This window comes from Peromyscus californicus, unplaced genomic scaffold (assembly GCF_007827085.1).
Source record: "Peromyscus californicus insignis strain IS unplaced genomic scaffold, ASM782708v3 Scaffold_23__1_contigs__length_62951481, whole genome shotgun sequence".
In the NCBI taxonomy this organism is placed as follows: domain Eukaryota; kingdom Metazoa; phylum Chordata; class Mammalia; order Rodentia; family Cricetidae; genus Peromyscus; species Peromyscus californicus.
Genome location: NW_026294534.1, coordinates 31,822,485 through 31,834,323, shown reverse-complemented (window position 1 = coordinate 31,834,323; position 11,839 = coordinate 31,822,485). Strand labels below are relative to the sequence as shown.

The following is an 11,839-nucleotide window of genomic DNA, read 5'->3' as shown; positions in this document are numbered from 1 at the left end:
AAATCAAAATGAAGCTTTGAACTATCTGGTAGAATCCTAGCCAGAGAAAAGACCTGTCAGCACTGATAGTAAAGGGCTTCATAGCCAGGCAGGCTGGCGGAAGAGCAGAAAGGGAAATTTATCCCTTCAAACCTCACCCTATCCACACACAGACTCCAATGTGTTGTAAAATACAAGCATACAGCAAAGAACTACTAGATACTGAACAAAAGCCTGTAACGTGAGAGGCCTGACACACAAATTCACAAAAAAGAATGAGGCAATAAAAGAAGTAGGAGAAGACATCAAATAAATGAAAATTAGACAATTAGAAATAAGTAATGTACATATGGAACAAAAAGAGAAGACAGAAAAATTCAGAACATAAATGGTAGAATTAAAAAAAATCTGGGTGCTAGAGAGATGGTTCAGTGGATAAGAGCACTGGCTGCTCTTGCAGAAGACCAAGGTTCAAATCCCAGCACCCACATGGTGGCTCACAACCACTCCAGTTCCAAGGGATCCGATGCCCCCTTCTGACCTCCACAAGCAACAGGCACACATGTAGCAAACAGACAGACATGCTGACAAAACATCCAGACACACGAAATAAATAACTAAAAACATTTAAAAACTATCTAAACAGATGGATAAAGAAAAAAAGGTATCTCAAGGAGACAGGGACGAATAGTGGGGAGGAAAAGATTACAGGTTGAGTGTAGAAGGTGCAGTGTCTGAGTAACAGATCCTTTCGGGGAAAAAAACAGGCAGAGAGGATGAAAGGAGAGGCCATTCTCAAAATACTTACTTCAAACATTCCTTTCAAAACTGGATGTTGAGTCCATAGATGAACCACTGCTGTGCTAGCACCACCAATGGATAAAAGGCCTGCTGGATCAAGGTGCAGCAAGGAGAGCCTTACCGGAATGGGGATTAGCAAAAGCCTGCAGCTTCCAAGAGGGAAGGGAACCAGGTGAGATGAATCTAGAATGAATTAGCGACAGGCAAATGAGCTACATAAAATTTTCAGCAAACTGAAATGGGGAAAGTTATCAATTTTGACTAAAAAGGAGAGTTTATAGCTCTTTGGCTTTTAAAATACATACAATGAAGTGGCTGTCAACCTTCCTAATGCTGCAACCTTTTAATACAGTTCCTCATGTTGTGGTGACCCCTAATCACTAAATTATTTTTATTGCTACTCCATAACTGTAATTTTGTGGCCGGTAGGAATTGTAATATAAATATTTGTATTTTCAGATGGTCTAAGGTGACCTCTGTGAAAGGGTCATTCAATCCCCCCCAAAGGGGTCGTGACCCACAGGTTGAGAATAACTGATATAATGCCTACAATTGCAATACAGTACTATGTAATAAAAACAGATTTTGAGCACAACAGTGGCAGAGTACACATTTTAAACCCCACTGTGTTGTCATATAAATATCTTGCAGATCATATCATACCAACACCATAAACAAACTCCCTGTTTTTCCACTGTGTTCCAGAGGTAAAATCTGGGGGAAGAATTTTGTTTCATTCAGACAGCTTCACCAGCACTGGTAGAGGGCACCAAACCACCCCACATACTCATGAGCCCTACATACTATAAAACCATCTTTGCCATCTGGAACTCACACGAAGACACGTATCACTTTTTACCTTTATGTGCATGTTGTACTTAAAATTATTTTTCCTGCTGTGTCCCAATTAAAAAAAAATCTCTTCCCCTTCAGATTCTTTTTCCATGTACCTTATTTCTCATTAGCATGTGTCCCTTTTGTCCTTCACAAAGTGGACAAAATTATCCCTGCAAGATGAATTTCATAGTACCTTTTTTTTTTTTTTTAAATTTAACTTCTTTATTGACTGTTTGGGAGTTTCACATCATGCACCCCAATTCTATTCATCTCCCACTTCCCCCATATCCTCCCCTCATCCCTGCCACACCCCCCATAAGTATGCAAACAAGGGAACAAAAGCAAAAACAAAAACATACAAACAAACCAACCCAAACCCAAACCAAACCAAGCCACAAATCACAATAGACAAATCTCTTTGCTTCTGCTTTTCTGCTTTTCCAACATCTCTTCATTTGTCCTGGTGGCAATAGAGGCTTCAGTGTGCCATATAGTCCACCTCTTTGTCCCATTGTTTTACTGGCAAGTGTTTATTGCAATGAGTCACTGGTCTGGTTCAAGGCCTCTGGATTCTGGTACACCAACATCACTGGACCCTCACCAGAACTCCTCTGGGATATCCTGTGGCTGCCGTGAGTCTTTCGAGTATTGTTCCATAGGACCGGTCCCTTCAGCAGCTCCAGCAGGTCCTAGATGGCGGAGATGCTGGGGTGGGTCAACCCAAGACCTGGCTGTGGGCCTGGTTGGTAGCCATGCTGGTCATGCTGGGGCCACTGACCTCGGGTGAGGGGGTGGAGGCAGCTCCCCTTCCTAGTAACCTTTTTATGTTCTACAAGCATTGTATACTTATATGCATAAAGTTACAATTTTATAGCTATGTTCTTATTTTTAAGATGTCAAAAATATTGATTATAATATAAAGACAATTAATTACAAAGATATTTCACAGAATACAACATGTGACATTGCAGGATAAGCCATTATTTCATGAGCTGCTAAGAAAGTAAAAATGCTGCTCATAAAAGGAGAAGGAAATATAATACTTTCTTAATGCTTATGGTTTTCTTTTTACTTACTGAATATTATACAATTCACATCCTTTGGGAACACAAACACTGCAATTTAAAAACTGTGTATTTACTGATAGCAGAAGTGGGATGAGGTATGGTGACACACATCTAAATTCCAAGAACTCAGGAGGCTGACGTCGGAGGACGGCTAGAGCCAAGGAATTTGAGTCCATCTGTGGTGGTTTGAAAGAAAACAGCCCCCAAAGAGAGTGGCACTATTAGGAGGCGTGGCCTTGTTGGAGTAGGTGTTTTATAGGAGGAAGTGTGCCACTGTGGAGGTGGGCTTTGAGCGCTCATATATGCTCAAGCCACACCCAGTGAGACAGACCACTTCCTGTTAACAGCAAGTCAAAGTGTAGGACACTCAGCTACTTCACCAGCACTACGTCTGCCTGCATGCCACCATGTCCTGATGACAATGGACTAAATCTCTGAAAATGTAAGCCACCCCAATGAAATATTTTCCTTTATAAGAGTTGCTGTGTTCGTGGTCTCTCTTCACAACAATAAAAACCCTAACTAAAACACCATCCTTGGCTACAAAGTAAGACTTCAATTAAACTAAAACCAAACCAAAATAAAACAGGAGAGAAAGATAACTAACAGACTTTTAAAATGTAATTTCTAGGTGTCATCTTAACAAGATAACTCCTATAAAAAATAGCAACACTAGTAACAAGGGCTACTATAGCTTTGGCTTTAAGCCATGTAAATGTTTAGTTCTGTGAAACAAAATAGACTACCTGTTAAGTCACATGTCAACTTTCTGAAAATCTCTCTAGTACTAACAGCTATAGTTCTATACGATAGGGGTCTCTCTGAGACACTTCGAGAGGGCTCCAAGACTCTGCAGTTTACTTATCTACAGAGGTATTTGTAAGTTCAATTTGATGGCATGGAAAACTATGGAAGTGGATTTAAGATCAGTGGTAACTCACAAAGATTCCCAAGTTAGGAAATAATACTTTCAGAAAGAAATTAGTTCACTGATATACACAATAGCAAACTCCAATGTTTCTTGGTTCAAAGAAGGTACATTTATTTTAAGATAATACAACAATGTAAGACATGTAGCTTTAAAATTAAGATTTATAGTAACAATCAGACTTCAAGCTACAACAATTTATTATAAACTATTCTGAAAAGTACCAAGTATCATTTATCATGTAGACTTTCTTTAAGAAGCATAACACTAAAATTTTATGTAGAGTTTAATGTTTGTCAAATCTGTATAATTTGTAGAGGAAAAAATTGAAGCTAACATATGTGTATTTAGTGCATTATTTGCAAAACATTCAAAATATTTCAGTTGATGTAACCAACACCCCAGTGAGATATTTCTACCTCCATTTTATAGACAAAAATGTTTGAATGATACACAGGGAATCATTGTAATTCACTATTCTCTTACCATATTAATTCATCAGAATATTTTATTTATTTTCATTTTTATATTATCTTGCCACCTTGTAAACCGACCCATTCACAATAAAGCAATAAAGAATAGTGACTATGCTTATATTATGGGTGTTATTTCCTTGGGACAATGACAAGACTTATAAAGGATCTTTAAATAGGTTATTTAATTTTTAGTCCATATTAACAAGGTTTCCATTTATTTATGATAAATGCCAAAGACTAATTTTTACTTTTTCAATTATTTTACATTTCATATATTACCAAGAACATTCCAGGCCTGAGGCATGATAAATGAGTAGGTAGGTAGACATCTCAGTCTAGACATCAAATGACTAAAATTTCAAAGCAGGTGAAATTAAATAAGTATACTATACTATTTTGTACATTATATTTTTATATTGGTGCAATAAATAATACCAGACAAAGAATGTGGAAAAGTCTAAAAAACACAAAATCAATCAATACTAATAACACCGAAATAACATTACTTTTATAAATAAGCTGATGCAGATCAAGTTCACAGTCAATAACTTAGAAAAATAAAGCCAGTGTTTCCTGTTTTCATATGCAAAAGAAAGTAATGGTTGGAGTGTATGCAATCTATACTAAATAAGTCTTATGGAAGAAGATAAATGAATATATTAATCTTTTAGAAATTAGATTAATAACATAATACATGCAATATATAAATATATTAACTTAAACTCATTGCTTTATTTTATAATACCTTTGTATAAACCAATTTTATCAGGTAGCCAAAGTTCTATTAAGTATTCTAAAATTCTTTTTTAATGTGAAAAATCTAATATTTCTTTTTCCTCTTTCCTTCCTTCCTTCCTTCCTTTCTTATTTTTAAGAAATTTGTGGGGTTGGGGATTTAGCTCAGTGGTAGAGCGATTGCCTAGCAAGCACAAGGCCCTGGGTTCGGTCCTCAGCTCTGAAAAAAAAAATTTTTTTGTTTGCAGTGTTGGGAATTACACCTGAGGCCTCACACATGGTAGGCAAGTACTCTGCCAGCTACTTATTTCCCCAGCATTTTTATTTTTGGCAGGGTTCTTCTAAGTTGCCCAAGTGCCTTGAGCTTGTGTTACAGCCCAGGCAGGCCTTGAGTTGTAACTGTCTTGGCCAGTTTCTCAAGTAGGTTTTTCCAATAGAAAGTTTTATTTTCCCTTTTAAGACATTTCGACATAATGAGTTATATATAAATGATTCATCACTACTGGCTGTTTGGATCAATTTTGCATGTGGTCCTTTTGCAAGAAACAAAAGATTATCTTCTACCTATTAAATGTACATCAATCTTCTAAATAATTTATATTAGTTTTGATGCTATAGACATATGTTAATAATATCCAGTATATTACTAATATTATTTCCATATATTCTACTTGCAATTAGGAGCAGCACCACGTTTACCCCATGGTAATTACTACTACCACTGTCCTGGCTTCTAGCATCAGCCTGTGATCACTATGCTTTCTTTAAAAAAAAAAAATCTAAATTGTTTTTTTAAATAAAATACCTGAAATCCTGTTGACTTTGGTACAGAAATAAAACAAAGCACATAAAGAAGAGCAAAAACAAACAAAAATTTACACAAATCCAACAATGTATATTACATAAGTACTTTTAAAAGTTGAAAGTACAATGTAAACCATCATATTATCTAGTAAATTTTCACTTGTTTTCTGAAATTACTTCAGTGTAATTAAATACAAGGTAAATAACAGGGACTTACGAACAAGTCTAAGGGCCGTAAGACAAGTCGGAAGCAATATTCATTGCCTGAAAACAGGTTCACAGTCCAAACCAGAAGAAAATGTGTTTCTGTTTTTAAGCTATCTATATTCTATCATTCATAAATTCTTTTGAAATAAAGACATTTCTAATAAATAAATAGATATCTAAATACATTCTCAGTTACTGGGACTACCCATGTACTTGTGAAGGGAATGAAAAAGTTCAGACTTCCATCAGTCAAGGTGAAAGGTCAACTGATCATATTCAGCATCTGCAGTAAGTGTTCTCTTGGTGGCACTAGGGATCAAACCCAGGGTTAAACCTTGTAATTAGAAGATTCAATTCTCCTCTGTTTCACATTGACAAACTCAGTTTAAGGAAAAAAAATGTAATTTCATAGTGTTTCACTTTCCCTTTATTTTCTGCATGCTCTGACTTCACACTTGGATCCATACTCAGAAACTTGCTTCTTGCCTTGTCACATAGATCATAATCCTTCAATCTTTGTTTTAGGAGGATCTAGTTAAAAAAAAACCCACAATGCCAAAGCAATAGTTATGTAATATAACTCAAGGTAATGACATTAATCTAATTTTTACAAAAATTACATGAAGCAGTCAGGCATCTAATTAAAAACTGAGCATATAAAATATAAAAATAAAGTATTTAAAAGTTCATAGCTTTTTAAAAACTGTATTTATCTATTCATACTTGTGCATGGGGGCAGCATGTGAATGTATGCATGTGGGAGTCTGTTATCACCTTCCATCATGTGGGTTCAAGTTGTCAGGCTTTGGGCCAAGTGCATTTATCCACTAAGACATTTCACTGGCCCCAGTGCATAGTTTGTTAAGACACTTCTTTAGTACTCAGTTTCAGAAAGGCATAGATTTAGGTAATCATTTTCATCTATGGTTCTACGCACTAATACATATTACCAGTAGGGTCCGTGTGATGCCATCACAAGTATGATGGGGACACCATATACAGAGATGTATAAATGAGATGGTACTCATTTTTCAGTGAGTTGTTCTTGTTCCGTAAGGCAGTACACAGTTTCTTAAAATAGAAGTATGGACGACCTTCTAGGTAGCTACATCACAAGTTACCTTAACAGATAAATAAGCCTGCTTGGCTCTCAATGTCTTGGACCACTGCTTCCCAAAGTGGATTCCATATAATACTAGGCCTCCAAAGTACCCCACAAAACACTCATACTGCAGTTTCTCTGTAGAAAGACAAAAACTAATAGCAGCATAGTGAAAGCTGATAAATCTATGAGGAACATAGTAATGTGGCCATTTCTTTGACGTTTCTCAAAGTTGACAAAGTGTGATGGTTGGTTAGTGTTGACAACTTGAGAGAACCTGAAATCACCCAAGGAGAAAAGCCTCTGGGCACGCTTGCGGGAGTGGTATGGACTGCATGGTTGGAGATGGGAGGATTCACCGCTCCGACTGGGACTCTGAACCTATAAATGGGGCAGGGCAGTGAGCAGCAGTAAGGTCACTGCTCTCTGCTTTCCGACTGCGGAGGAGGTGTGAGCAGCTGCTGCACGCTCCTGCTGCCTTCTTGCCAGGAGGGACTGAGTACCCTTAGATCGTAAGCCAGAGTAAACCTTTCCCCCTTAAACTGCTTTTACTGAAGTACTTTATCACAGCCGTGGAAACATAAAGACACAAAGTAACTTGTTTTTTCTCTTAAAAACTGTTTACCAGTACCATGAGGAGCCACTTGGGGAAACATAAAAGGTTTAAGCTTGAGGGAAATAGTTAGAAATATACATAAGAACATATTCTCATTCTAAATGAGCAGCAAAACCTCCATCATGGGAACCTAAAATGACTGACCAAAATTACACAGTTATTATTGATACTTAAAATCAAAACCAATCTTGATTCTGGGAGTCTACAAGTTTGAGATATTTCTTTTGACTTCCTGAATGACTCAGGGGCACAGCTGTTAAGGCCTATGGTCCATGTACTCTGAAAGCAGAAGCAAGAAGATCATGACTTCAAGACCACAAGAGCCAAGGGCTCGGGAAGAGAACCAGTGGCAGAGTGGTGCCTCGCACGCCCAAGGCACTAGGTTTGATTCTCAGCAATGCAAAGAAGGGAGAGAAACAGATCCATGTGTGAGAATTAAGTCAGAACAATGCTCAGCATAGTGCCACACACCTAAGCTCATTCTTTAAAAGTAAAGCTGCCATTTTTGTGGCAACATTTAGAACCACGCTCCCTCAAAAAACTAACACCAATTCCCTAGGTGCTAATTTATTACAGAGTATTGTACCTGCACAGGGACCGAGCTACAAACTTAACATAAAAAATTCCTTCCTTCCTTCCTTCCTTTTTCCTTCTTGAGACAGTCTTTCACATATCCCAGCTTGGCTTGGAACTGGATATGTAGCTGAGGATGACCCTGAATTTCTGACTCTCCTGCTTCTACCTCCAATGTTGGGAGAAGGGGCCATGCACCACTACGCCTGTGATTCCGGAGATCAAGCCAGAGCCTTATGCACGCCAGGTGAGCACTCTACCAACAAAGCTATGTCCTCAGCTCCTGAACATACAGTTTTTAAACCACGACACCCTCTCTGTCGCCACCAAATTGTAGGTGACAATTACATTTCTTTCAGCTATATTCTTCTCTTGTGGAACATGGGATTTAATGTGTGCTCAACCACTGAGCCCTAACCCTAATCCCTTTCCATCTATTGTTTAGATGCTACAAAAATGTATCTTTTCTCAATTATTACTGGGAAATTAGAATAAACCCAAGTTAACATACTTATCTGCTGTGAAGTTCTTTTTTCAGGCAGGATTTGAAGGTCGGATACTTCTGGACTGTTTTATAACCCTGTGGAATAAAGGATTACAAATGTGCACATGTACATGAGAGAGATCCAGTATAATTTAATTTATATGTTGAATCTATAAGCCAAACTTATGCACACAGAGCAGGATGCTGGTTTTCAGAGGCTGGGAAGGTTTGCAGACACAGGAAGAAGTGAACCATAGGTACAAATTCCAGTCACACAGGAAAAATGCATTTTCAAGATCAATTGCATAGAATGGTGACCATAGCTAATAACCATGTGTATTTCAAAGCTGCTTAAAAATAGATTTAGATGCCTCACACTACAAAGAAGTGAAAGATTATATTAACTGGATTAAGATAATTGCGCTATAATGTGTTCATGTAACAAATGGGCAAATACTAGTAAAACACTATGGGAACATAGGCACATGCAGATTAGTGAACAGAGTGAGACGCATGGTACTTGGAGGGAAAGCTGTGCCCAGGCTTACAGTGGGGTCCATACTAAATTGAACCTGGCTATTTTTGAGGAGAGAGAAATGGATTTCTATGTACATCCTTACAAGTGTCTGTAGTGTCATGTGAAATGTTAACAAGCTACCACTAGGTGGCACTTAAGTACAACAGCATCTTCTCCAAGACAGCTTGGACAGGAAGTCATTAAACAAATGTTTGAATTACAATTTCTAAGTGATAATCTTTCTTTTTTCTATACATGGATTTATATACTTCAAATGTTTATCTCTGACTGACTACAGCAGCTGTTAATTTTAAAAGGATTTTTCCTCTTCTATTTCTGGAATGTCCATTAAGTATGTTAGCAGTGTAAGCCTTTATTAAGCCACATTATAGTTGAAATTTTAAAAAGAGTTTTTTAGAAAAGGGAAGATGATCTTCTGTCATTTATTAGTACGTCAACAGGAAAAATAGACAGGAAAAATTATTTCCAGTTTATTTTATTCATAGGAGTGTGTACACAGTGACTTAAGAGCCTCAGTTTCCTGACGGAAACATCCAGTGTGCAACAAGGACAGTTTCCTGTTAGCTCCCAAGTCTGAAGCCAATGAGAGGATTACATGAAAATGACAAAAACTGGCAATGCCCTTCCCCCAAACAGCAACAGACGTTCCCTAACTGAATATAAAAATCAAGTAAATGGGCGCCGGTGGTGCACACCTTTAGTCCCAGCACTAGGGAGGCAGAGATGGGTGGATCTCTGTGAGTTCGAGGCCAGACTGGTCTACAGAGTGAGGTCCAGAACAGCCAAGGCTATACAGAGAAACCCCGTCTCAACACCCTCCCCCCCAAAAAAAACCCCAAACCAAAACAAACAAAACCCAAAAACCTGAAAAAAGAGTTAAAAATAATATATATAGATATCTATATATATTTTAAATTATCTTTTTCCTATGGTGGGATATGTTGCTCAGCCTTGACGCAGGGGGGAGGGGCTTGGTCCTGCCCCAACTTGGTATGCCAGCCTGTGTTGACTCCCCAAGGGAGGCCTTACCCCCCATGAGGAGTGGATGGGAGTGGGGGGAGTTGGGGGAAAGTGGGAGAAGGGGAAAGAGGGGGAATTGTGGTTTTATGTAAAATGAAAAAAATTTAGGTAAAAAAATAAAATAAAAATTATCTTTTATCACCTTGCATTGTTTTTAAAGTAGGTAAGGCCTATATAATCTTAGTTAAAAAACCATTTAATGTTTATAACCTTAAAATGTCACAAATTCTTTTTGAACTTAAGAGTTAAACAGGATTATCAATAGGCTTGAAATCTGCAGACTTACCCGGAATCCTCTATGGAGTCTGTCTTTCATAATTCCAATGAATTCTTTATAACTTAACTGGTCATCTTTGTCCACATCAAAAATCTTGAAGACGGTGTTGACCAAATGTGGGGAAAGTTTCAGTCCCGTAGCTACATAGACAGCACGTTTAAATTCATCTGGATAAGAGTCCCAAAGGAAATGCAGGATCTTTTTTAGTATATGATGCCCATTACTGCAAAGGCAGTAACAAGTTTTGTTTTGTTCCTAAACATGAGCCACGATGGTAGACAGCACATGACTTCCACTAAGCGTGCAGTCTTTCAGGGAAAAAGAAGACACTGTGGTTTAATGAACGAGGCGGGGCTCTATGGTTATTAATACACTGTCAATCAATGAATGTTGAGGAGCAGCTACTGTCAGCAAGAGACACTTTAGAGGTTGTTAGGATAAATAATTCCCAAGACACAGTTCAGGTGGGAGACAAGATTGGCAGATATAACCATTACACAGGATCCCACAAAACATTCTGGAAAAGTGCTCTTGAGAATTTAGAGACAAGAGATTAATTCTGTCTACAGCGTGGACGAGGGAGGAGGGAGAAAGGGGCAGGGAGTGATTTCAAAAGGCTATGATTATGCATTGAGCTAAGCCCCAAAGGGAGGATGGTTTCAGCAGTGGACATGAGAGAACTGAAGGAACCTGTGCTGTGAGGGAGCAGAGACTGCAGAGTGTGTTGACAATGGGATGTCCTGGTGAGGGAGAACAGAGCACTGGGGGCCGCTGCATAGACGGTGAGGTCAGGAACCTGTCCACTCTCCAACAGACAATTGGGAAACCTGAAGTTTTCCACAGCTGTTATACCAAAGAAAGGTTCATTTCTGTTTGAGGGGAGTCTTCCATGTGTTTCAGGACTAGCTAGCGGAAGGAATGCCACTTAGGTGGCTACTGCAAATACCTTTTTTTTTTTTTTTTTTTTTTTTGGTTTTTGGAGACAGGGTTTCTCTGTAGCTTTGGAGCCTGTCTTGGACTAGCTCTGTAGACCAGGCTGGCCTCAAACTCACAGAGACCAACCTGCCTCTGCCTCCTGAGTGCTGGGATTAAAGGCATGCACCACCACCGCCCAGCCTGCAAATACCTTTTAAGAAGTAACTGCCTGAATTGATGTGCCAATAGCAACAAAGGCAAAAGATATTATTCCATACATTTGAAAAAGAGACACAATAAAAATTTTCTTTTTTCCTAGTTCTAGAAAATAAGAAAGCACCTAATTTCTTTTAAAGGATATATTATTCTAGTAACATATACTACTTATTAAATATATGATATATTTATATCATTTGTGATATAAATATTTATGTCATATATATAATTTGTGGATATATATATATATATATATATATATAT

The 11,839-nt window shown here is 38.0% G+C and overlaps 1 protein-coding gene across 4 annotated transcripts in view; it reads right to left on the bottom strand.

The window, feature by feature from the left end:
* Window positions 1-3,701: 3,701 nt before the first annotated feature.
* Micu3 (mitochondrial calcium uptake family member 3) overlaps window positions 3,702-11,839 on the bottom strand; it is an 88,277-nt gene continuing 80,139 nt past the window's right edge. For 3 of the 4 annotated variants that reach the window (XM_052752064.1, XM_052752070.1, XM_052752069.1), the window contains 3 exons: window positions 10,454-10,611; window positions 8,637-8,705; window positions 3,702-6,365 (listed from right to left, as the gene is read on the bottom strand). In XM_052752064.1, the coding sequence (XP_052608024.1) occupies window positions 8,637-8,705; window positions 10,454-10,611 (227 nt within the window). In that variant the 3' untranslated portion in view covers window positions 3,702-6,365. The remainder of the gene's footprint in view (window positions 6,366-8,636; window positions 8,706-10,453; window positions 10,612-11,839) is intronic. The other variant, XM_052752068.1, reaches the window with a different exon arrangement.